Raw genomic sequence first — 24,857 nt, forward strand, 5'->3', positions numbered from 1 at the left:
CCAACAACACCCCCTCCCCCTCCAAGCCTCCTTCACTATTTTAATGGTACGTTAAACTACGCTCTGCTTGAGCTTTGTTTCCTGGATCTCTTTTTCTTCTTAACTGAATGGAATCGGGTGTAATAAAGGAACAACTCCGAAAGAATGGGGATTTCTGAAATAATGTTTCTCCGTGTTGTTCCAGCACGTTGACACACTGGAGGAACAAACACCCTCTCACACACATTCTAAAGTACAACTGTCGCCAGATTAGTCCTACTTAGCATTAACTAATTGACCTGGAAGGGGTAATGCTTTAAAATGATACATTAGTAGCTCGACAAAGAACGTAGAGTCCCACACGGATCCTTCACCTGCTCTCTGAAACTCTTCCGAGAGTGGCCTGAAGTCACCATAGAAAATCATTTCTTGATGACCGGGGTTGTGTCTTCAGATTCTGTGTATCTCCTGAACAAAGTAAGTACTGTAAGTAAGAGTAGGGATGGTGCATAGGAATGAAAGAAAATAATAATAATTAATAACATCATATAATAAGACACACGTATTGGATACGCCCTTAATAACATTTCTGTTTCACGTGCATTAGAATATTCTCCCCCTTAAAAAGTCGTGTTAACTCTTTCTCGGTATTTCCAGCCTAAGAGGGGGATGCTTTCAAAGACTTTCCGGTCACGGGGGTGAAGGGATATTGGGGGAGGGGGGGTAAAGTAGACAGGAGTAAAGCTGGGTTGCAGTTTCCTTGTGTTTCGTGCCCTGTCCCCTCCTTATCCCATGACAGGCTCCTCCCACTCAGTGCTGATGACAGTAGAACCTCCTTAAGTTGCGTCTCGCCACAGCTGTCTGTGAGCATTGAGCCGGCTGGCGCCATCCTGCTCCTTTCAGAAAGAATGCCTTCCCTGTAAAAAAAAAAAAAAAAAAGGGGGGGGGGACAGAGAGAGAGAGAGCACAATCTGATCTGATCAAGCAGTTTCAGCTTCATCTCTCCTGGGTCACATACTCCTCCACCAAGGTTTGTGCTGAATTTCTTTAACAACTTTTTCTTTCTTTCTTTCTTTCTTTCTTTCTTTCTTTCTTTCTTTCTTTCTTTCTTTCTTTCTTTCTTTCTTTCGATTGCACAATAATGAATAAGCCCTGAAAATGCTTCAGGCTCTCCGCGGCCGCAATCTGCACCGCTTCTGAACTGGCGCATCGTTGGTGAAACTGACCAAACATTTAAAAAAAAAAAAAAAAAAGGAAAAGCGCCGCAGCAGCAGCAAGCCCGCAGCAACGCCTGCGTCTGTAACTCTGGTCTATTTCATTCCCCTGCTGCACAGAGAGAGAGATCGAAAGAGAAAGAGAGTGTGTGTGTCCTGGTAGAATAGGTGGGTCTATGCTTAGGACAATAGGTGGGCTTTCAAAGATCTCGCCGTTTATGGAGGGGCTTGTTTTCGCTTGCCTAAAAGTCAGGTGATAAAGCAGAGAAGTACTCAAACACGTTTTTCTCTCTCTCTCGCTCGTCCCCTTTCCTCTCTCTCACTGCAGGTGATCAAAGAAGAGAAACATCTGCAAAGAGCGGAAGATACTGTTGGGATCTCGCTTCTTAGATTTTTGTTTGTTTTCCCTACTATTTTTTCATCTTTTTGGAATCGATTATTATTATTATCGTTTTATTTATTTATTTAAAAAAAAAAACCCACGACAACATCTCTCTGTATATAAACTCACCGCCAACCTTCCCGTTGAAAGTCTGCCCAGCTTTGGGGAGGAGGAAGAGAGGCAGCCCCGCACCGAGATGGAGGTGACTAGCGACCAGCCGCGGTGGGTGAGCCACCATCACCCCGCGGTGCTGAATGGGCAGCATCCGGACTCACACCACCCAGGGCTCGGCCATTCCTACATGGATCCAACTCAGTACCCGCTGGCCGAGGAGGTGGATGTACTTTTTAACATCGACGGACAAGGGAATCACGTCCCTTCCTATTATAGCAACTCGGTCCGAGCCACGGTGCAGAGGTACCCGCCGGCCCATCACGGTGAGTTCTCCCCTGCCTTGCCCTGGTGTGGGGACCCCCGCTCGCTGCGCTCAGGTTGACAGTGGGCAGGCTTTCGCGCCGGAAACAGGGCTGCGTTTGTGTGTCTCATCTTAGAAACGGCTCATTTAAAGCATTATAAGCAACAGGGGCAGGCAGCCAGTGGCTGCTAGCAACTAACAAGGGCGCCTTAAATTAATCCCAGGAGCACTGTCATCTGCAAAATGTCCTCATGTTGCGTAAAACGCAGGCATGACCTTTTTGGTGTGGGCCTATCACTAGCTATATATTGCAGATAAATCCTGCCAGAAGCAGCGAGATCGTATTTATTTCTCCCACCAACCAATACAATAAAAATGCCAACCTCGTTGTTATAGGTGGCAAAACTATGCCGCTGCTGAATTTGCGAGTTGGCTTGTCTCAATTAAGTGCTAAAGAGAAAGGAGTCGGTGCAAGTCTCCCCCCCCTCAACAGTTAAACGCCATTTGGCTTTGTTTGTTAATTTGATTTTGCCTTTACATTAGAATTCTTTGTAGCATTATCAGTTAATATTAGGGGGGAGGGTGGAAAGAGATGGAAGAGTGACACGTGTGAGTTCACGCCTGGGATGTTAAATGCACCCTGGATGGGAAAATAATACATTTGCTTTTAAAGCCTGGCTTTCTAACCTTGTGCCGCATTATAGTGTGTTTTATATATTACCGTACATATACTTATACATCTCGTGTTCGGTTAGGATACATCCCATACATGGAATCATGTATGTAGCCGTATATAATGGGAATTTAATGGGAATTTACTATCTAAATCATAATTCAAACACATAGCCTCGCACGCAGCTATACCGAGGAGACACATGTACTGTTTTTACGGGGCCTAAATACATTTCAGGATGAATCGTCTCCTGCCCCCTGTTTAAAAAAGAATAATTCAGGCGGTTCAGCCTGTAGCGCTGGAGTTTTCTTTAGGATTCAAAAGCAGGGCATAACCTCGTGAGCCTGGGAGCGATCCCAGTTGTGGCGCACTCTGCAGAAGCCCTAGGTTTGAAATTAATTAGAAAAAAACCCCACCCTAAAATAAAACAAAATTGACTGGAAAGGGATGATCGGAATGGAAAAGGCATCGGAGCTAGTCCGGGTTCACTGATCTGCGCCCAGGACCTCACCTACTTGTTGAGTGAGCTGCTCAGCGTTACTCGCTGTTCAGTAAATGCATTGTTCTGCTTTTAGAGTCTGTAAAATAATTATTGCTAAGGATCAGCAGCTTTTACCCCCCCGCCCCAATTTATCAGCAGAAAGTGGAAATGCGGTCTCTCGGATGTAGCCTGAATATTATTTACTACGTTACTTCCTGGATAAGATAATGAATTTTGACCCTTCATGTTCACTTAATCCACCTCCCCTTCCTTTTGCACATTGACTTTAAGTATTGTTCACAAATGGCTAACATGATAAGACACATGCATAGAGATCATATATATAGAGAGAGACTAGATATCATTCTAGCTAGATATCTGTCTCTCTAAATATTTATCTGTTTCGATCTCTGGAGCTTTCTATAGTTAGAATTATCACAATATCTGGCTATAGATTTGAATGCCTCCGTAGAGATCAATATATCGTTAGAACTATCTCAGAAAACCATAATTTGGCTGCTTTCCTCGGGTTCAGTACGTTTCCCATCATATTTAAAAAAATATAAATTTCATTTTTTTTGCAAGCACATAAAAGGATAAAATGATCAAAGTCAACTGCAAAACTCCCGTGCAATATTAGGAAGTGTAGCTGTGTATTTTAAGATAAGGTTTGAACATATCTAATGTAAAGATCTTTTGAGACCAGTGACACGTTGTGTGTGTGATATTGTCCTTATAAAGCTGGCCGAGTCAAACACACACAAGTCCATGTGCGAAAATAGACTAATGGTGAAAAAAAAAAGGTTATTAACACATCAGTGTCTTCTCCTGGCTCTCTTCTTGTGGACAGAATATCTCCGTGTTTCGTAGTTCACGGTTACTTAAGAGCAGGGAATGAAGAACCCAAGAATAGCTCAAAACTCGCCGGAAGGGATTCTCCTCGGAGGGTTTGCAGTTTCATGTGGGATCTTCACTGGAGAGGCCTTGTACGATTGATTGGAGAGGGAAATGTAATAAGGGCTTGACAAATCCATAAGCAATATCCGAAGACTTGAATCCCTTTTGCCCTCCAGCCAACCACACCTGAGCACCGCTCTGGGCCTCGATCCGGCAATAGCTTTTACTTATAGCCTCTTACTTTTAGACATAGGGCTCATGCCAAAGGGACTGGGGAGGGGAGCGGACAGTTAAGCCAGTGGGTTCGTTTTTGCAGGATCGCGGCTCTAAGATCAGTTTTGCTCAGGCCAGCGGGTCCCCGGCTGCTGCACTTTTCTCTCCTGGTTTGACACCCGGGAGCAGAGCGCTGTGTGAGCTGTTTCTTGAGGTTATCACCAGGAGGGCTTAGATGGGTGACAAAGAGAGCTAGCCTGGGGGTCCTGCATGTGCTGGCCCAGCCCAGAGGGAGTGTAACCTGGCCTGCTTCTGTTCTCTCCTAGCAGGGAGCCAGGTGTGTCGCCCACCGCTTCTCCACGGATCTCTCCCTTGGCTGGACGGGAGCAAACCCCTGGGCGGGCACCACAGCGCGTCTCCCTGGAACCTGAGTCCCTTCTCCAAGACCTCGATCCATCACAGCTCTCCGGGACCCCTCTCCGTCTACCCGCCGGCTTCCTCCTCCGCTTTATCCGCCGGTCACTCCAGTCCGCACCTTTTCACCTTCCCTCCGACCCCTCCCAAAGATGTCTCCCCGGATCCCTCCATCTCCACCCCGGGATCCACCGGCTCCAGCCGGCAGGACGAGAAGGAATGCATCAAGTACCAGGTGTCCCTGGCGGACACCATGAAGCTGGAGTCCTCTCACTCCCGCAGCACCATGGCCTCGCTAGGAGCGGCCTCCTCTTCCGCTCACCACCCCATCACCACCTACCCGCCCTACGTCCCAGAATATGGCTCTGGACTCTTCCCCCCCAGCAGCCTCCTAGGGGGCTCGCCTACCGGCTTTGGGTGCAAATCGAGACCAAAAGCGCGCTCCAGTACAGGTAGGGTTCTTGGATTATTAACCCCCGGGAGAGGGAGGGGAAATCAGGAGAGGCCCCTGAACCTACAGGATCAAGGCTCAGCTCTGTGTCCAGGCCTACAGACACGCTCCTTCTCTCAAGCGCAGCCCCCGGAGAAGGTGTTTTCAGTCTCCGCCGGGGCATATTATATTGGCCTCCCTACGGGCCAGATCAGCCCCCCCCCCTCCCACCACAAGAAACACTGAGCTAGCAGAGGAGGGTGGGAAGCCATGTGCAACAGGACTTCGTAATAAAACAAAGGTGTGTGTGAAGGGGTGGGGGGGACATATCACAGCTGCCCTAAAGGCTGTAAAAAGTCCCAGCCGAAGTTTGCATCCCCAGATTAATTGGAGGGCAGCGAATCTACCTACCAGTTTGTGGGCATGAATCTGGTTGTGGGCATGAATCCAGCAAGGAGGAGAACCAGAAGGAATTGTACCAGTCCCTTTTGCAGCCCCCAATCCACCCCAAAGCTGCTAAAACCAGGGGCTCTGTAACTGGTGGGCTTGAAGTGGCCTGGGACAACAGGGGACTTCAGCTTTACTTTTTTTCTCCCGGGGAGCTGTCACAGAACCCCGACTGCATATATCGGTTCAGTGACTTGCTGGGCAAAGAGGCAAGCAGACCAGCTAGGATTTATCCACCCCCCCTCTCCCCAAAGAGCCCACTTCCCAGGCTCATCCCCCGCAGCTCAGACGCCAGTTTGTAGCAGCGCTGGGAAAACGTTCTGCAAAGGGAGTTTTGTTTAGACCGGGCGGCTGGGGTCTCGCTCCCAAAGATTTCACGAGCCGGACTTTGAAAACCAATATATCCCAGGCTCTCTCCCTCTGTGTGCAGCAGGGCACGATTAGTCAAAGCTCCCACCCCCCCTTCCGTGCAGGCTGCTGCAGGGCTGCCTGGCAGGAACGCGATCCGTTTTCAGGGTTTTTCCAGGGTGACATTTACTCTGACTGTCTGGGCAGGGACTGTCTCGATTTAGCTGATATGTTCGAGCTAATCCAATTATTTTCAGACTGCTGCACGCGACAGTTGCATTGTTTATCCAACGCCAGGAACTTTAATAGGGTCCGGATGCGGTTAGAGTGACAAAAAACCCCAGACCTGCATGTTCTGTACATGAAAGCAGACTGGGGGGTGTGTGTGTGTGTGAGAGAGAGAGAGAGAGAGAGAAAGAGAGAGAGATGGAGTGAAACAAAAGAGAGGGAAAGAGAATAGAACAGGAAGGGGAACTTACTGCTGATGTCCAGTGTTAAGGGGAACAAACGGATCCGTGTATCAAGGGGGAAGGAAAGCAAATGGACTCGGAGGGGAACCAAGTCCGGTGCATTCTTGGTTTGATTTTAGACACCCCATGCGCCCCCTACCTGGCGAGCCCCCAGCCCTGAGACCCGGACCGGCAGCTCAGGGAAGAGGGTGCCCAGGAGATGGTAGAGAGGTGGCGTTTGCAGCAGCAGCCGTGCCGCAACCCGCCTGCCCGGTGTGCGCGTCCGGCCAGTCATTTCCAAAACTTGCCCCCCCCCCCGCGGCTCCTTGTTGTTGTTGTTGTTGGCTTGTTTGTTTTTGTTGTCCTGCTGCCACTCTCTGTTACTTCTAGAAAGGCAGCTGCGGTTTGCAGCACCAAAAGCAGCGCCGGCTTTGCGGTGGGGTTGCCATTTCCACCTCAGCGCGCTGGGCTGGGAAGCCGGGGAGGGAGGTGGGTGGGCAAAGGGAGTGGAGGTGTCGCAGGTGAAGGAGGGAGAAACGGCTGCTACCTTTGTGGGGTTTTGCTGTTTGCAAATGCGCGACAACAGGCAGACCAGGCGGCAGCGTTTTGGAAAAAAACGGTTGAAGTTTGTGGTTAGGGTGCGGATGCCTCTTTTTTTTTCTCTTCTTCTTCTCTGCACGGATTATAATGGGCCCCAAAGGCCCGGCGTGAATCAAATGAGCCGGCAGCATCTCCTCGCTGCGCCAGCGGCCCCCAGTCCGGCCTGGCTGCGCAGGGAGCGAGCGTCCTTAGAGCAGCGTGGGGGGGGGGGGGGGGGGCTTTGCAAGCGGCTGCTGCCATGTTTAAGGTTGTCCCGCTGTCACCCGGGTGCCTGCACAGAGCGAGCCATTCCCCCCCTTCCCCCCAGGCTCCCGCAGACCCCGCTTCCCATTGCCCCTGCGGCGGGGCCTCTCCGCAAGCAAACCGGGGGCCACGGGCTCGAACCCTGCTCGGGAGGGGACGGGTGGTTTGTCTGGAACGCGGGGTAGCCGGGCACCAGCGCGAGTGAATGACCCCGGGGCCCGTGCTAGGCGCGATCGGAGCGCCCTGGCGGCGGGCTTGCCTGAGCCGAGCTCTCGGTGGGGACCTGAGCCCTGCAGCCCTTTCCCCGGGGGCAGGACCCGCTCGGCGCACACACCAAGGGCGGGCTAGCGCCTGCCCCCTTTTCTGGGTCGGCGGTGAGGATGGCAGGAATCGGGCCCCTGCTTTGTGATTAGCCCGAGGCGTTTCGTTCTGAAATCGAAGGCTTTGAAAGCCGTGCGGGGCTCCGGTTCGCGAGCAGCTCTGAGGTTTACAAACCAGCTCGTCTCTTCTTTCAAAGAACGAATGGAAATGAATTGTTTCAGTGCGGGAGGGTGGGTCCTGTACTGTTAGTGGCTAGGTTGGTTCAACAAAGCCCTGAGCACAAAAACCACTCCTGTGACTGTAGCAAAAAAAAAACCAACCCATATATTTCCTGTTCCCAAATGCCTACAAGTAAGCGTTGGGCCATAACCCTTCTGCGTGCAGGGATCAACTTCGATCCTCCTCCTTTTGGCTCTCTGAGCACATGGATTAGTTTGTAGGCGATCATCTTTAACCAAAGGAATAAGCAGAATCACCAGGATAGTTTATTATTGAAAGCTCTGGGGATGTGTGGTTAGATTTAAAATTGGTTTGTCTGAACCAAAGCCAGCAGCAAAGCCTAATGTTTGTTGTCGCAATTTCAGCCTGACTTTAGCAAGGTGGGAATAAAGGAGGCGATGGAGCCTGCAAGCCAGGGCAATATTAAAGGTATTGCTTATTTAGGTTAAACAAATGGCAGTAATACAGGATCAACATTAAAATAGTAGACAGCTGACAACCTCTTTCCCTCCCTGCTTGAGAAAGAAAGGAAATGGGAAGCAGGTTGATAAGAAGGAGAGGAAACAAAATATTTTAGAGCCACAGCACTGGCCCCATATGTGCATTGCGGGGTCCCCTAGGTATCTCTGTTGGAAGACTTAATTAAAAGCCTCATCAACAGAGGAGAGTGACAAAGCACCTGTGGGGGTGAGGCACCGAATCTGAGTTTGTTTTCGGTTTGTTTTCCACCAGTCGAGTGAAATACTGTCCCTGTTAATTGAATACGCCAGAAATTGACTGAATCTCTCTCTTCACTGAACCGGTTGCTGATGCTTTTGCTTTGCTGCCTGGCTTAAAAGAAAACACAGCCCTCTAGGAACTCCTCATAGGCAGCGCAGGGGCTGGGCTAGGGCTTTCATTCAGACTTTAAAGATCGATTGGTGTTGTCAAGCCAAATTGATGCGATTTCGCCGATGCCCTAACTCATTGGAATATACCAAAACCTTCTGGCCTGCCCGCCGAGGCCAGGGATAGAGGGAGCTAGGAATTCTATGGCGCCTTTATTCAAAGGAGCAAGTAGCACTTTGCTGGCAGGACTAGCTTCATTAGTTTCAATGGAACCAGTCCCTAGGTAGGGGCTACTAATGTGAGGAAGGGTTACAGGGTGGGCTTTGATCGGCATTAGCGTGTGGGAGAAGCAGTCCCATGTAACTCCCTGCAGCTGGTGCTAGCTAGTCCTGCAGGATCCGGCCCCTCTTTATTTTCCTTGCTAACTGTAATGATCTCCGCGCAGGCTAGTGAACAGTTTCCAGCAGCGCAGACGAAACAAGCCAGGGGCTGATCCTGCCTCCACCGATGGGGAGGGTGGGGAAGGATCGGGCCCCTAAAGCTTTGGGGTTGTGGCTTGTCTGGCCACCGGAATGGCAACCCGAGTGTGAAATAACGAACAAAGCGATGGCCAGGGCTTTGCAGAGGGCCTGGGGGAAGGCGATGCGTGGGGGAGAGGGAGCTGAGCTAGATCAGAGGCCTGTCACACTTGTCGCCCCCCCCACCCCTTTGCTTTTCATAAGTGAACGATGTGCCCTCTTGTTTCCAGAAGGCAGGGAGTGTGTAAACTGTGGCGCTACCTCAACCCCCCTGTGGAGGAGAGATGGCACCGGGCATTATCTGTGTAACGCCTGTGGACTCTATCACAAAATGAACGGGCAGAACCGGCCCCTGATTAAGCCCAAGAGAAGGCTGGTAAGTCCCTTTCCAGAGCTTCGAGCCAGACAGCACTAACTTTCTGTCGTTGTTGTGTTTGATTTCCTCAGCCCAGGATGGCGAGCTTTCTGCAGGGAAAGGGCAGGAGAGCCCACAGACATGTCAGTCTGTACTGAAGAGGGGTTTTAAAGTACGAGCTATAGAGAGACTCTCAGCCCATCCCCCACATTACACTGTGCCTGCCAAGTTACGTACCATTTTTTTTTTTATATTTGTGCCTTTACAAATCTCTATCTATAGGAATTACTTTAAGGGATGCGGATTTTCTTATATGGGTCTTGGGTGGGGAATAGCGGCTGGAGGAGAAGTGTGGCAGAGCACAAGGTCTGAGAGGCCTCACCTTGAAAGAGTGAGATTTTGAAACCCATTTTTTAAAAAAAATTTGAAACCCTCATGGGGGAAATTTGTGCGTTTCTTTCTCCTCCACCCAAGAGGGATTACAGGGACAGCTGGGTTTTAAAGGAACACAGGGACTTATCCTTTCCTTCCCTCCCTTTCTGAACTCAAAAGAGTTTTCAAGTTTATTTATTGCGGTATTTAGGATGGAGCATGTTATCCACTGTGGTCAACTTCTGCTGATTGGACAACAGATCGCCTTGGTAATTGGCACTGATAGATTCCTAGAATCTAAGGCTGGAAGGGGCCATAGCGATCATCTAGTCCAGCGGTTCCCAAACTTTAACAACCTGTGAATCCCTTTCACTAAAATTTCAAGTCTTGTGAACCCCCTCCTAAAAAATGAATATTTCCAGGGATTTTCTCTTTTACCTGAATATAAATGATAAAAGCAGCTATCTTGGAAATATAAAATTTGTTTTTATGACATGCTTATTACACGCTATTTATTATTATTTATAATTACAGTATTTTTATTACATTAGGAAAACGGCAACACTCTTCCAGATCTCACTTTCATAGCTTGTATCACTTTGAATAAGCCTGTTATAAGACAAGGCTCCTATGTTTCATCAAGGAGTATCAGATGAAACAGCATGAAGGTATTTAAGAAGCCAACTCAAAGAGTTCCTCCTACATAAGCATTCAGGTCTTGAGCAGTCCAGGCAAACAACGCACGTTACAACAAAGCTTAAACTTGTTCTTCATAATAATTTAAAAAACAATAGTAGCTGCCTATTTAATTTAAAAAACAGCAAAAAAAATCCACTTCCCTTTCCATTTCTTATAAGAAGTCTTGAAATTTAAATCTCCTCAGTGTGATAGATATGCTTGCTTTGATCTGCTTAGCTCTTGGAAGTCCAGGGACTCTGTGCTGCTGGCCCCATGCTGCCCGGGGTTCCTAGGGACAGCTCTGTCCGCCATTAGGGAATTTTTTCCCAAGAACCCTCTGTAAGGTTCACGAACCCCAGTTTGGGAACCACTGATCTAGTCTGACCTCCTGGAAAACACAGGCCAGTGAACGTCCCCAAAAGAAAGTCCCAGGGCAAATCTTTTAGAAAAAAACAACCCCTCTTGATTTAAAAATGGTCAGTAATGGAGAATCCACCACAACCCTGCATAAATTAGGCCCCAATCCCATGCTTCAATTTGGGCCCCATCCTCCATCGCCCTGGCATAGTCATTTGCATCAGTGCAACGTGGGTGTAAAATGCTACTGTTCCGGTCCGGTAGGAGTTTTACACCCACGGGTGTAAACGAGGACGCAGGGTGTAGGGCAGAACCTGTGAGTAATGGCACTGAAGTGAATGGTGTGTGTAAAGTTAAGCATGTGCCTCAGCCCCCTCCGAGGGCACCGAAATAAATGCCTCATTCCATTAAATAATGGTTTCAGGTCTTGTAACTGTAATACGCATCATATGTTTAGCATCCCCAGTGATCTGTCTGTGGATTTCCTGGGAAGCCACAAAAAGTCTGGAAGGCCTGGCTAATGATCATGCAAGCAACAAGGCGGGGGGGGGGGGGGGAGTGGGACAAAACTCTGTTCCCTCCCTGGGAAGTGACTGCATGTTTAGAATGAAGGAACATTTAGTCTCATTATTATTATTAAAAATGCTGACAGTATGCTGGCTGCTGTTCAAAACACAGAGGAAAGTGTGATTCTTGCCCCATGGTACTTAACAGCAGAATTAACAGACAGAATAATACAACTCCCCTTAAAGCCCAGATCCTGCAAACACTTAGGCCTCTATCCTGCAAATCATGCTTAACTTTATGCACAGCGAGTAAGCCTGTGCAGGGCACGTGCGTAGTTTTGCTCAAGTGACTAGTCCCATTGATTCCAGTGGGATTACTCACATGAGTAGAGTTACGCACGCACCTACGGCCCCAGTCCTGAAAACACTAAGGCCTTGTGTACACTTATCGGGGGTTCAACATGTGGCAATCGATGCATCGGTGGTCAATTTAGTGGGTCTAGTGAAGACCCGCTAAATTGACCGCAGATCGTTCTCCTATCGACTCCTGTACGAGAAGCGCAAAGGGAGTTGACAGGAGAGGGTCTCCACTCGACATGGCATAGGGTGGACCCCGCAGTAAATACTCACATAGCTGAAGTTGTGTAACTTAGATTGATCTCCCCTCCATAGTGTAGACAAGGCCTAAGGCTCCTGCTTAACTTTATGCCTGTGACTCGTCCCATTGAAGTGAATAGGACTATTCACATATGCAAATGCTACGTCTTTTTTGGGATCAAGTTCTAAATGACCAGAGGAAAGATAACACTGCAAGGAGAAATGCATTTGTCTTGGACTGGACATGTAGGTTTGGGGACGGAGGGGTAAGTTCCCCGGTATATCCTCCTCTCTCAAACGCTGCACAGTACAGGCAATACTGCTCCACTACTTACAATGAACTTTTCCCTTAAAAGAAACTGTTGGTCCTACTTAACAGAGTCTCTTTCCTGCCCTTATTAGAAAAAGGAAAAACTTTCTAGGGAGGGAAGTGCTTGTAGGCTTTTGATTTTGGGAAGCTCCAGCCTCCATGCCCCTCCCCCCTCTCCATTCCCCTGTCTTAAACACACACACATTTTTCTGTCTTTATTATTTTTTTTCTTTCTCTCTTCATGTGTAAAGCTAACTTCCTAGGAAAAAGCTGCCGGATATCTGAGCACTGGAGATAACCCATAAACAACAGCTCTGCTTCCCCAACCCAAACACCGAGGAGTTTGAATGTATTAGAAGGAGAAGGGGCTTGAAAAAAAACCCCGAAACAAAACCCCAGGCAGCTGCAAGGTGTGCTCTCAAAGCAAGTGTGATCACACATCAAAGACTGCTCTGAATCATCCCAAAGCTGCACTTACAAAAAAAAAATATATATATATCCTGTGTTGTGCCCTTAAAATGAAGTCGCCTTCCTCCCCTCCAAAAAAAGTCCCTGCAGTTTGAACACGGTCTGTACTAACTGGTGACATATATAAATGTTAGATTTCTAGATTTTTGCCTTTCCCTTTTCTATATAAACTGAACAAAGTAAGCGCGCTGCCTCCATTTGATACCACATTACTTTTGCCAAATTTCCCCAAGAAGGCAGATGTCAACAGAGCTGTGACTTATATTTGCATTTCATTATGTATTTAAAAAAAAAGGCGTCTGTGGCTCAACTTGATCTGTTCTAACTTTCAAAAGGAGAGTGAGAGAGACAGGCTGGGCGTGTGGTTAAGGCACAGGATCTAGGATGTATTTCTCTCGCTCCCGCAAGCTTCCTGTATGACCTTGGGCTAGTTTCAGAGGGTCTGATCTACAGCCCATTGAAGGCAAAGCTAGGACACCCGCCCCCCAGCTCTGACTAAAATCAATGCAGGCTTCATTTATGAGAGTTGGATCAGACTAATAACCTTTGTGAGCCATAGCGCCTAAAACCAGATCTACTTAGTTTCGGAGGGTAGCTGGATTCACTAGTGAATGGAAAAGCGCTTTGAGATCCTCCCCCAGGAGATGCTCTATAAGTACAAAGTATTGTTGTTGTGCATTCTGCCAGGGAGGATTTGTATCTGCAGGACATGACATGGTAATCTCACACTCCAGTTGTACTACGTACAATTAATTTTGGGCTTGCTCATTTCCATTGAAATCAGTGAGAGTTTTCTCATTGACATCAATGGGAGTAGGAGAAGACCCTTAGTTCTGTTATTTTTTAGTATTTCTTTTCAGAAAGAGATAATTGTGCAAAAATAATGCTTTTTTTGGCCTTTAAATTACATTTATCATGAGGATTTTTATGTCGTGTGGAATTACTGATTGTGAACATCAGTGGCCTAGGGCACAAAACCGCAAAATGTCTCCAAGGGAGACATTTCCTCTTGCGTGGGCTGAGTCAAATATCACTGGTTTTACATATCCCCAGGGGCCCAATACTTCAGGCCTGACAAGGGTAAAACTCCCACTGAAAGCCTAGAGCCTGGTGCTGCTCTTGCTCCACTTATGGAACGGCCATTGGAGAGAATGGGAAATGAGCCTATGCAGAAACTGAGGCATCAGTCCCCACGTCAGTTTTCGACTCCGATCCTACAAATGCTGACACACATGCTTAATTTGAATTGATTTCAGTGGGATTCTTCATATGCTTGAAGTTAAGCATGTGCCTCAGTATTTGCAGGACTGGGGCTTTAGATTTGCCCAAGAAAGGACTGCAGGATCAGAAATCAATACACGCGCGCACACACACACACACACTTTTCCCTTTTCCTAGCAAGTATGTGTCTGCAGTTCATATTTTTGTAAATCTGAATATACTCACTTCAGAGCATGCAGACACCTGGCATAATTTTTGAAACAATTTGGAGTGTTAACATTTAATTTCTTTGCAATGTTTGCATTGAAAAATCTGTTATGATGGGCTAAAAAGAATTCCCACATTAAGAAAATAATCCTAGGTCTTGTCTACACTTACCGGGGGGTTTGACGCATGGCGATTGATGCATCAGCAGTCGATTTAGCGAGTCTAGTGAAGACCCGCTAAATCGACCGCAGATTGCTCTCCCGTTGACTGCTGTACTCCACCTGAATGGGAAGCACAAGGGGAGTTGATGGGAGAGCGTCTCCAGTTGACATTGCGTAGTGTGGACCCCGCGGTAAGTAGATATAAGTATGTCGACCTCAGCTACATTATTCACGTAGCTGAAGTTGCCTAACTTAGATTGGTCTCCCCCTGTAGTGTAGACAAGGCCCTAGACTGCAACTGATTGTTTACTTCACATGTTGCCTAACATACTACTACTCTGCATGGGCTCCCCTGTTTAAAAGTTTGCCAGTCAGATCTCTTAATTAATCCTCATTTTCCTTAATGAGATCAGAGCAAAACTACCCTTTCCTTTATCATGATCACTAGCCATATTTGCATCCCACCTTGGCTTCACTCTTTTCTCTTTTTGGTAGCCTGGACTTGGCAGAAAATGTAATGTTTGCATGTTAGTTTTAGCACATTTAGGTCCCAATCCACAGCCCACTAAAGCCAATTGGAAACTTTTTGGTGCTTGGGATGAGGTCCTCAGAGCTTGATTCTTTAGTCTGTGGGAGTTTCCATTGAGCAAAGGCTAGGTTCAGGATCTCAAGACTCCTTGAAGTCAATGTGACCAGGATTTCATCCACAGTGTTTTTCCAGTTATAGCCCGTCACATGCAGACTAACAAAACCAAATTAAATAGCTTGAACTACAGACAAATTGCTGCATATCTTCCCTACTTTGTATACACAACTAGGACCTGATCCGTGCATTCCTGACATACCCTAAGCTCCCATTGGCCCAGGTCGTGGCAGCCCCTTTGTATTCGAGCATGGCAAGTGTTCTAAGCAGGTTATTGTGTGTGTATGTATTTACTTTATGTTTCACGCTTCTTTTGTCTAAATAATGAAAATCCCAACCAGCCAATAAACAAAGGACATGTAACGCCCAATAAAACAACCCCTCCCCCATCCCTTGACTTCCCACACTACCTTTAATTATTATTTAAGTTGTAACATGACCTACCAAAAGCCAGGAAATTCACAGTTAAAGTGAACACTACCCCTAATGTCCACGTTTGAGTTTTAGATTTGTTGTATAGTGTCCAGAAATTTAGTGGTTTTTAAATGTTGTACATGCTGCGATAGACAGCTGGAGTGGGTAGTGGGGTAAATGGCTAGATTAGTGGCACAAAGAAGAGAATTAAAACTCAGTTTCTCAAGGTGCTGAGTGGTGCCGAGCTCCAGCAAAGCACTTAAGCACATGCTTAACTTTCAGTTCATGAGTAGTCCTTTTGAAGCCAATGAATAAGTGTGGCATCACAGCCCAGTAACCATTTAATGTTTGTGAGGGGCAGAAAGGACTTTGGCTTTAAAGATCTTATTTGAAAGCCTAAGGCCTGGTCTACACTACGAGAATAGTGTAGCTGAAGTCGACATATCTTAGGTCGACTTATCTCGTGTCCTCAGAGTGCAGGGTCAACTGCCACCGCTCCCCCGTTGACTTCGCTTCCGCCTCTCGCCACGGTGGAGTACAGGAGTCGAAAGTCGATGGCAGACTGATCGGGGATCAATTTATCGCGTCTACACTAGATGCGATGAATTGATCCCCGATAGATCGATCACTACCCGCCGATTCAGTGGGTAGTGTAGCCGTACCCTAACACATGACAAAGTGTAAGGAGCTCAGTTTATCTGTCGCAGATGGATGGAGTGGCGTAAAATGGTAAAAGTTAATTATAACATATTATAACAGTTGTTAATTATAACATATGTATAAAAGAGGGAGTACATTCCCAAATGTCCTTCTAAATTCTTATTTTACAGGTAATGAAAATGGTTCTTTTTTTCCTTTTCTTATATGGCTTCTATAAAATGATGAAGTCTTATTTCAGATCTATAAATACTCAAATGAACTGAAATGTTTGGCTTAAAATTACGTGATTGATAAATCAGCTGCTGCCACCTTAGCTGAAATATGAGTTACAAGATGGAGCCTGTGCAGTAGTTCTGTGCGCTTCAATGTGAGTGAAGTCTACAGGACAGAGCCTTATTTGGGGCCTGATCCTGCATTCTTTGCACATCCAAAATGCCCAGTGACATCTGAGTTTTGAATGTGCTTTAGGGTCTGATCCAGTACCCAGTGAGGTCAACGCGAGGCTTTCCGTTGACTTCAGTGGTTGTTAGTTTGGGCCCTAAATGCAGAATCAGACCCACGGGCGCCTGAAAAGTTTTAAAATGGAAAAGCCTGATGGCATTTAAGTAATGTTTTCCCCTCTGAAACGTGATCTGCCAGAGCTGCTGTTTTGGATGATTTCTTCTGGAGGTTTGGCACTCACCGTAGGCCCCCAGTGCCGTTCCTATATAATTTGGGATGAACGCACCTTGGGGATTTTCAGAATTACTATTTGTTCTCACGAGTCATTTAGCAACGTGCAGTAGTTTTGTCCAGTTTCTGTTTGCTGGCTCAGTGGTTTTGCTGATTGAATCTTTTTAATACGGGGGCTTTTTTTTTCTCCCACTCTACCTCAGTCTGCAGCAAGACGGGCGGGCACATCCTGTGCAAACTGTCAGACCACCACCACCACGCTGTGGAGGAGAAATGCCAATGGTGATCCTGTCTGTAACGCCTGCGGGCTCTATTACAAGCTGCACAATGTAAGTGTAACTGTAACTCTTGTAAGGAAGCTTCTGTTTCAGGCACGTACATTAAAAATTCTCCCGAACTTAAAGGGCCCCCATCCTGAGAGGTTCTGAACAGCCGCTTATCCCTTTGGGACCTGCCAGGATCAGCCCATTAGCCAGGATGAGGAAACGCTCCCCGTCCCCTCCTTAATGATTTTGATTAAAATAGAATTGATGTAACAGGACCTGGTTTGAAGCCTTATTAGACAGGCCCACAGATCAGTAACGATATACCTTTACTGTGCGCAAGCCAAGAAGGGAGGAGTTTATCAACAGAGAGTGATATTATCTACTTTGTGTTGGACTCCGCACACTGGAAAAGACAACATGCCATGTTGCAAACTGATACGCTTTGGATGCTAAGTCCGGTTCCTTGAGAAAATATGAACTCAGGACAAAAATAACACACCAGACATTATTTCTTAGGCCCCTCCTTGCTTCCTTCTCCCCCACCCCCCCACTCAAAAAAGTAGCTATAATTGCCGGGATGGTACACTCAATTCCTAAAATGAAGAGGATTTGATTTAGTTAGTGGGATGAAGAGTCTGCTAAACCTGTGCTGTGAATTTTAAAGCGCTGCTTGTGGAAGGGAAGGGGAAATGAATGAAATGTCTGGTAGATTTAATCTAATAGCTTCATGCAAAGCCAGCTCACCTAAACCAGGGATGCGTGCCCTAAGGAAAGCGCTAAAGGGATCTGGAAAGAATTATACCAATTATTATTATTATTATTTTATTTTATTTTATTAATTAATAATAGACTCTTAAGAGTCACACTGTTACATTCATTACATACATGGAATAATAATAATAATAATAATAAATTAATAACAACAATGTAAGACAGAAGGCAAAGATTTACAATTGCTTTGCTTTGATGTCACATTTTTTTGGAGTGGTTGTTTGCTTTATGTTTCATTTAGAAATACTGAGCCGAGTGTAGCTGGGCCATCATTTCCATTTAATATTCAAGCTGTTTTGTCTCTAGGGATGAGAGAACCAGTTTGGGTAAAATAAAAAATGACCAAAATCTTTGCCCAAGCCTAGCCACGCCCCCCTTATTGAGCACGGGACAAAGTTTGGTCACTCTCCCCATTTGTTTTCATTTTCACGTATCTCCACCCTCCTTCAGTCTCAAGGAGTGAATGAAGGGCACCACCCTCTTCCATTGCCTCCAGTGGCAGCTGGCTCCAGGAATCTGGAGTGAAAGCACTGAACTGTCCCATGGTACTTCCAGTACAAGAGGGATCAGAAAGTAGCAGGGATCTCAGGAGAGAATTTGTTCTTGTAAAGTTTCCAGTTCAGTCACGTGTATCTGAATACTCGGGTTCCTATCCAAACCTGTCTGGCTTTTGCTGGTTCACTCACCTCTTCATTTTTTTATGACTGTGCATCCTGTGTGTCATGGACCTGATCCAGGCCCCCCATCCCCCCAGATCCAAATTTAGGGGAAGTTCAGATTCAGCTGTGAAATTTGTGACATGGGGCACATCACTCATGCTGAACAGATTAGAACCACTTTCACATTCTTTAAAAACATCTTCAGCTGGTGACAACAACCCAGGTGGTGGCTATAGTACATGGGCCAGATTCTGATACTCTTTACTCAAGTCGAGTGGCATCTTGCTCTCAGTGGATCCGTTGGCTTAAATGGGACTGCTGGTGGAGTAAGATACTGATCAGCAAGAGTTTCAAAACTGGCCGTTAATGAATAAGATCCTCTTTCCTCGTGGATGATGTCCAGTTGCAGCTCTGTCTTTAGCCCTGATGCGAAAGGGAAGGTAGCAACTCCCAGCACTGCTTTTCACTTGAAAATACCACCCCCCCTCCCAGATCTAAAGATCTTTGACTGCGAGGTGGAAGATCAAGGTTTTATTTATTAACACCTTTCTCCTGCCCAGACAATGTAAGAGCCCCTGACTGCAAAGGCCCTAGCGTGTTGTGGAGGTTAGGGAGATAAGCGAATACCAGCAAAGAAACCAAAGCAGAGGGAACATAGGTGGGAGAAGGCAGGCTGTGAAAGCAGATACCTGGGAGTGTGGTGAGGAAGAGGGCAGGAAGGCAGCATCCCGTGTGGTGACTGATTTCCATGATGTGCTGTAAAGCATTGGGAGTTTTTTTGAGTTGCCTTCAAGTGGAGGCCACCTCCTTTGCTGTCTTTCTGGGAGGCAGGATCGATAAGATTGTGTTAACTGTCTTGTGAATAGCACCAGACTAATCCTTCAGTCAATGCTTTGCTACAGAGGGGGCCAGTTATGGCAGGTGGGCAGGCTTCCTCTAGAGGCAAATATATTTATAAGAAAGTGTAGAGATCCTCAGGTACTGCAAAAGGGACATCACTGAAGTTGATGGAGGAACACCAGTTTGCACAGGCCGAGGATCTGGCCATGTGCATTTTGAACCAGCACTAGTTTCCAGTGAGCGGTGAGACAGAAGTCTGTACGTCTCTGGGTCTCATCAGATAAGTCCATTCTTAACCGGTGCTATGAGTGTCTAGTAAGCTGTGGTGATCAATATGAATTTAAGGCCCCCCCCCCGTCCCTCCAAAGAAGCATTCAACATCTTTTAGTGTGGGCGCGGTGAGGAATAGTCACTGAATATAATGGATCAAATATATGGAATACGTTTTTTACTGTTCTTGCATTTTTCATGTTTTTATTCATGGGTTTCATTCAGACCTTTAAACTGTTGTCTGTTTAGAGCCCACTCCTGCAAATGATCTGTAGGGAAAACTCTCAATGAGACCAATTCCATGGCTGGCATGACAGCAGGGCTGGGTCCTGGCTAATACAGCAAGGGAATAATATTGATGCTATTCCCTGACTCTCCTGGTTATGCTAATTTATTTTTAGTGTTCCACTAGACTCCTGCCGGTAAAGCAAACCCAATTGCCTGGAGGATGTTAGTAATAATAGTCTTGGGACTCATTCCTGTTTCTGTTGAAGTCACTGGCAAATGTCCTATTGACTTTAATAGGACCCATTAACAATCATATTAATAATTACTAATATTGCACATTTATAGGGTGCCTTCTGGGATCCTCAAGTGCTTTCTCAGATACAGGGACTCCTAGAGATTAACTGAACATTATAATGACTAAATCTGCTGCAGCCACAGAGCACCATTGAAGTCAATGGCAAAAATCCCACTGTCTTCAGTCTGAGCAAGATCAGACCTATAATATATAAGACTATCCAGAGGCGACGCGGGGGGGTGGGGTGGGGGTTGAGGTGGGGGGAGGGGAGCATGCAGAGTCACAGCACCCTCCCACCCACCCCCAGATTTGCTGCTTGGCTTGTACTGAGCATGATCACACGGACTGAGCATGCTCAGTAACAGTGCTGAAGCTGTCTGCCCTCACTTTGCCCCCCCACTATGGGCAGGCATGGGTCATCTCTGACTATTCTATCTGTTTGACGTATTGAATCTGGGGCTTTCGGGGCCGATCTTGCTGCATTGAACTTACATGCAATATTCCCTAGAAGTAGGATTAGGCCTGATTGACTTCAAAGGGAGTGGAGGATGCTCAGCACCCTGCAGGAGGCCCTCTGCATCTCACAGGATCGGGCTCACAGAGCTCAAGCGTGCACCCTTTTAAATGTGTGAGCTGCCACTGACTTCAAAAGGTGCAAGTTCTGACCCTTATTTCACAATAGGTGGAAGCTACATGCCAGCGGAACAGTGTGTCCCAAGAACAGAATTAAAGCAGAGAACATATTTCCTTGCAGGACTGCCCATAATTAATGGGATCCATCTGAAATGAATGATTTTCATATACATGTGTTTGGCCCATTTCTATTATTATGCTACTCGCAATAATCTCTTATTTAGCATCTGTTTCGCTTTTACTGCAGAGGTAATTTTGTTGAAAAGGGAGCCGTGTCCTAACCTTTGGGCCTCATGTTTATGTGCAGTGGAAACAGAGAAAGATAAGTGGGTTCAGTTCCTAGGGGTGACCTTTTAATTATACTGCAACTACATTTTAAAGTCAGTGGAAAACCAAAATCTCTTTCTATCCTGCCACTGGGATCACAGCAAAATTCAGCCTCGAGTCTCTCCTGCCGGATCACCGAGGGCACCTGTGTATAGCACTTGCACATGGCGTGTATTGCATGTGATCTTGCTGCGAGGAACTCACGAGCGCTCACTCTGCTGGGAGAAATGGGGACCACATGTTCTGGTGTCCCCCACCCGGTGTTGGTGGAAAGTACAGAACTGACCACCTTGACGGCAGTGGTCTGTATATCTACCAAACACGTACAGTGTGGTCAGGAATGGTGCCCACTGTCCCCAATACCCTTCAAACCTGAGTGTCCTTAGAAGGAAATGGGTAGCTCACATTCTGTGCTCGTTCAGTCCCAGGCCTCTCCGTTGTCAATTGGCAGCCTCATTAGCAATCTAATGGGAATGCTTCCCCGCTAGGAACTGGGGGTGACACCACTGACTCATTTGAAACAGGCCATCAAACAGACTCGGATGATAGCAACTTTTGATTACTACTGGCCTGGATTGGATTTGAGCCAGCATTCTGCAGGTGAAAAGCTTCATCTCTCAGAGGTTCCAGTCCTCTGAGTTACAAATTGAGAAGCAGGCTGGTCTTGTCTTGACTGGGACCCATGTAAGCATGGTCCTTTTCCTGGCTTTTCCATAGGCTTCCTGTCTGATCTGGGCCTCAGATCCTCCGCTATAGAATGGAGATAATACTTGCCCTACCTGAGTGGACTATTGCATACATTAGTTAATAACTCATGTGCTATGGTGGAGACCACCATGCGATAGCCTGCAAACAAGAAGGTACATTTTCCTATAGTCATAAATAATGGTCACAATGGTGCAGGAATTATGTTTTTACACCATTATTTGTCATCAGTTACTAGAAGTGAGAGAATAATTTGCGATGGATAATTTATCAGATATATTTAGCCTCTTTTCCCGCTGGCATGATATCCACCAGCTGATTGTGATTCCCTCAAATATACCATTAATAGTAATATTCAAAGTGATCTGGTTAATATTTTGGGGGCTTTGTTGAACTCTCTGGATGGAGCATAGTTTGCTGTGGGTGAAATTCATCCCTGTGCAGATAAGTCAGGAAAAGGCCTTTGCATCACTTAAGTCTCAGCTAAGCCCTTAAACCGTAAGTGGGACTTAAGTGGGACATGTGTCTGATACTGGCCTCTGAATAGAGATGAATTTCAGCCTGTGAGAATTAGATATTCAGCATTTCCTTCTTGCGCTTAGTTGTGGTTGGTTCGATAAGTCACATGGTATTGTTTCTCTTCCCTGATTGGATGTGTGAATTTCACTTCTGGTGCAAATGTTCATGCATGAGAATTTAATGTTTGGGTTTTCTGCAAATATTTGTGTGTGTGAATTTTAAATTTGCTTCCTGCCAATGAAACTCAGATCAAGGAAATGTCTGCAGAAAAGGAACACACAAAAAGGAGTAAGCATGTCGAAAGCAAATTTATTTTTAAAAAAATACCAATAATACTTTTTGCTCATGTTTTGCAGTATTTTCCCAGTCCTATGATGGTGACAAGAGTATTTTAGGTCCTTTGTAGACAAGACTGAGATTTAATTATTTCACTGGATATTAGCTTTAATGATTTTAAATTTGCCTTAACAAGAGGCCTTGAGGGTTGAGATAGTGCCTTTAAGGACTATATGAGCTGATACTCCCTAGCTTGTTTTGCAGATGCACTCCAGTTACCTAGTGTCCTGGAACATGGTAACCTAAACCTTTTGGTCACTGGAAGTTACATACATTAATCTTGGCAACCATGAAACCCTACCAGCTTTTTTTTGCACATGCCCCCAAAAGACTCGTTCGGATCTGGAATTTGGTTGGCCGTCTCCAAGGTCTTAATGATGTGTCGGTGATGAGTTCCATGGTGATCTGGGGAGGAGGGACAGCAGCAAAAAAAACAATAAAAAAATAATTGATTTTTGTTTAGATTAACAGACCCCTGACTATGAAGAAAGAAGGAATTCAGACCAGAAACCGAAAAATGTCTAGCAAATCCAAAAAGTGCAAAAAGGTCCATGACAGCCTGGAAGATTTCCCCAAGAGCAGCTCCTTTAACCCCGCCGCCCTCTCCAGACACATGTCCTCCATCAGCCACATTTCACCTTTTAGTCACTCTAGCCACATGCTGACTACGCCGACACCGATGCACCCGCCATCCAGCCTCTCTTTCGGACCTCATCATCCTTCCAGCATGGTCACTGCCATGGGTTAGAGACAGAGTCCCCCTGCTGAATGCTTACAGTCTCAAAATGAGATTTACTTTATATACTTGCATTTTTGCAGGCGTGTTGTTATCCATTTGAAGCCCAAAACAAATGGATAAAAATTAAAAAAAAATGTTATTTGAAGGCATAAAAGAAAAAAAAAAGGAAAAAAAAAAGTGATGTTTGCCACTTTTTAAAGGAACTCACTATGGTGTCTGTATTCTCAACCTCTGAATCTGGACTCCATCTGTGAATAAGCCATTCAGACTCATCTTCCCTATTTAACAGGGTCTCTAGTGCTGTGAAAAAAAAAAGCTGAACATTGCATATAACTTATATTGTAAGGAATACTGTACATTTGAGGAAGACTTTATTGCATCTGGGTAAGCTGTAAAGACAGGCATGAAGGACTCAGAGGAAATTTTTTCTAAAGGCGGATGGGGAGGAGAATAAAAATGCCGACTGAGAAGAACCAGGTCTAATGAACGAATGGACAAACTGCCAGTCGTGTCCTCTCTCTCTCTCTCTCTCTGGCTGGCTCAAGTTGTTTGATGCATTAACTAACTAACTAACTAAAAGCTGTAGGCAGATCATTCATTCAAGGCACCAGGCCTTCTACATAGGAAGTAATAATGGTTTTGGGGCAATCAGTGTTAACATATGGATATTGCCAGCGAGGGTTTTCAGATAGCCATTCTTCAGGCCTATATGCATTGTGAACAAGTTCCTGTAATTGTTGTTTGTATGTATAATTCAAAGCACCAAATTAAGAAAGATGTAGATTTATTTCATCCTATAATACAGACTGAATGGTTGTATAAATTTATTTACTGCTAGTGTTAAGACCTGTTTTTATTTTATTTTTTTTTGGTTTTGTTTTGTTTTCATATTTTTCCCCTCTTTTTTTTTTTTGAGAATAAACTAGATTAAATTCTGTTGACTTACAGGCGTTTTGTGCTTGGCGGTGTGTGGAAGGGGATTCTTTTCATTTTTGTTTTGATGATATTTATTAAATAGCTTTCCTGGGTATGGGCGACGTGTATCTTTTTCAGCTCCTTTCGACGGCCAGTGCAATGTTTGCGGTGGTTTAAAAATAAAATAAAATAAATGAAGTGCATGTTAGAGTGACCCACTGTTCAGTGTCTGTTACAGATCCCCTCATTTGCAAAGCATATGACTCTGCTGCAGCTCCCAGCTAGACGAATCATTTCTTTCACTTATGCTTTAGAAGCTTATGCTGCCGAGATGGCAGGTTCAAGCCCCTGTGCTAACCACGATAACAAATGTACGATGAGGAATTTAGTGGGGCGGTTTTCAAAGGTACCGCTAGCAGAGAGGTACCTAACTCTGCTTTAGGCCTTTAAAAAAAGGCCTCGGGACCTTTGGAAAAAATCCTGTATGGTAATAAGCTTTCCTCATGTTCTGTGCTAGTGATTGCTGCCCTAAAGCACCTCCTTATGCAATGAGACATTTTTTACAGTCTAAAGTCCAGATCCTAGAGTGAGCTCTGCGTGGACAGAGCCTGCGTTCCTGCTGAGCCTCAGAGAAGTAGATGGAGCTTATTGCAGAAGCAGGA

The 24,857-nt window shown here is 45.9% G+C and overlaps 1 protein-coding gene across 5 annotated transcripts; it reads left to right on the forward strand.

Annotated features, from left to right (window-relative positions):
• Positions 1-900: 900 nt before the first annotated feature.
• GATA3 (GATA binding protein 3) lies at positions 901-24,308 on the forward strand. 5 transcript variants are annotated; one of them, XM_044980491.1, is made up of 6 exons: positions 901-1,009; positions 1,522-2,012; positions 4,581-5,120; positions 9,302-9,447; positions 16,896-17,021; positions 23,005-24,308. In XM_044980491.1, the coding sequence occupies exons 2-6, from the start codon at positions 1,772-1,774 to the stop codon at positions 23,287-23,289; spliced, it is 1,338 nt and encodes a 445-aa protein (XP_044836426.1). In that variant the 5' UTR covers positions 901-1,009; positions 1,522-1,771; the 3' UTR covers positions 23,290-24,308. The 5 variants fall into 5 exon arrangements, with proteins under 5 accessions (XP_044836426.1, XP_044836444.1, XP_044836462.1 ...); XM_044980509.1 differs by having other exon boundaries at positions 9,305-9,447; XM_044980527.1 differs by lacking the exon at positions 9,302-9,447 and adding an exon at positions 9,519-9,598.
• The last annotated feature ends 549 nt before the right edge of the window (positions 24,309-24,857 follow it).

The sequence above is a fragment of the Mauremys mutica genome, chromosome 1 (assembly GCF_020497125.1).
Source record: "Mauremys mutica isolate MM-2020 ecotype Southern chromosome 1, ASM2049712v1, whole genome shotgun sequence".
Taxonomy (NCBI): domain Eukaryota; kingdom Metazoa; phylum Chordata; order Testudines; family Geoemydidae; genus Mauremys; species Mauremys mutica.

Coding starts and splice junctions, on each gene's coding strand:
- GATA3 (XM_044980491.1), top strand. CDS start 1,772: ATGGAGGTGACTAGCGACCAGCCGCGGTGGGTGAGCCACCATCACCCC. Junction 2,013..4,580: donor GTACCCGCCGGCCCATCACG/GTGAGTTCTCCC, acceptor GTTCTCTCCTAG/CAGGGAGCCAGGTGTGTCGC. Junction 9,448..16,895: donor TTAAGCCCAAGAGAAGGCTG/GTAAGTCCCTTT, acceptor ACTCTACCTCAG/TCTGCAGCAAGACGGGCGGG.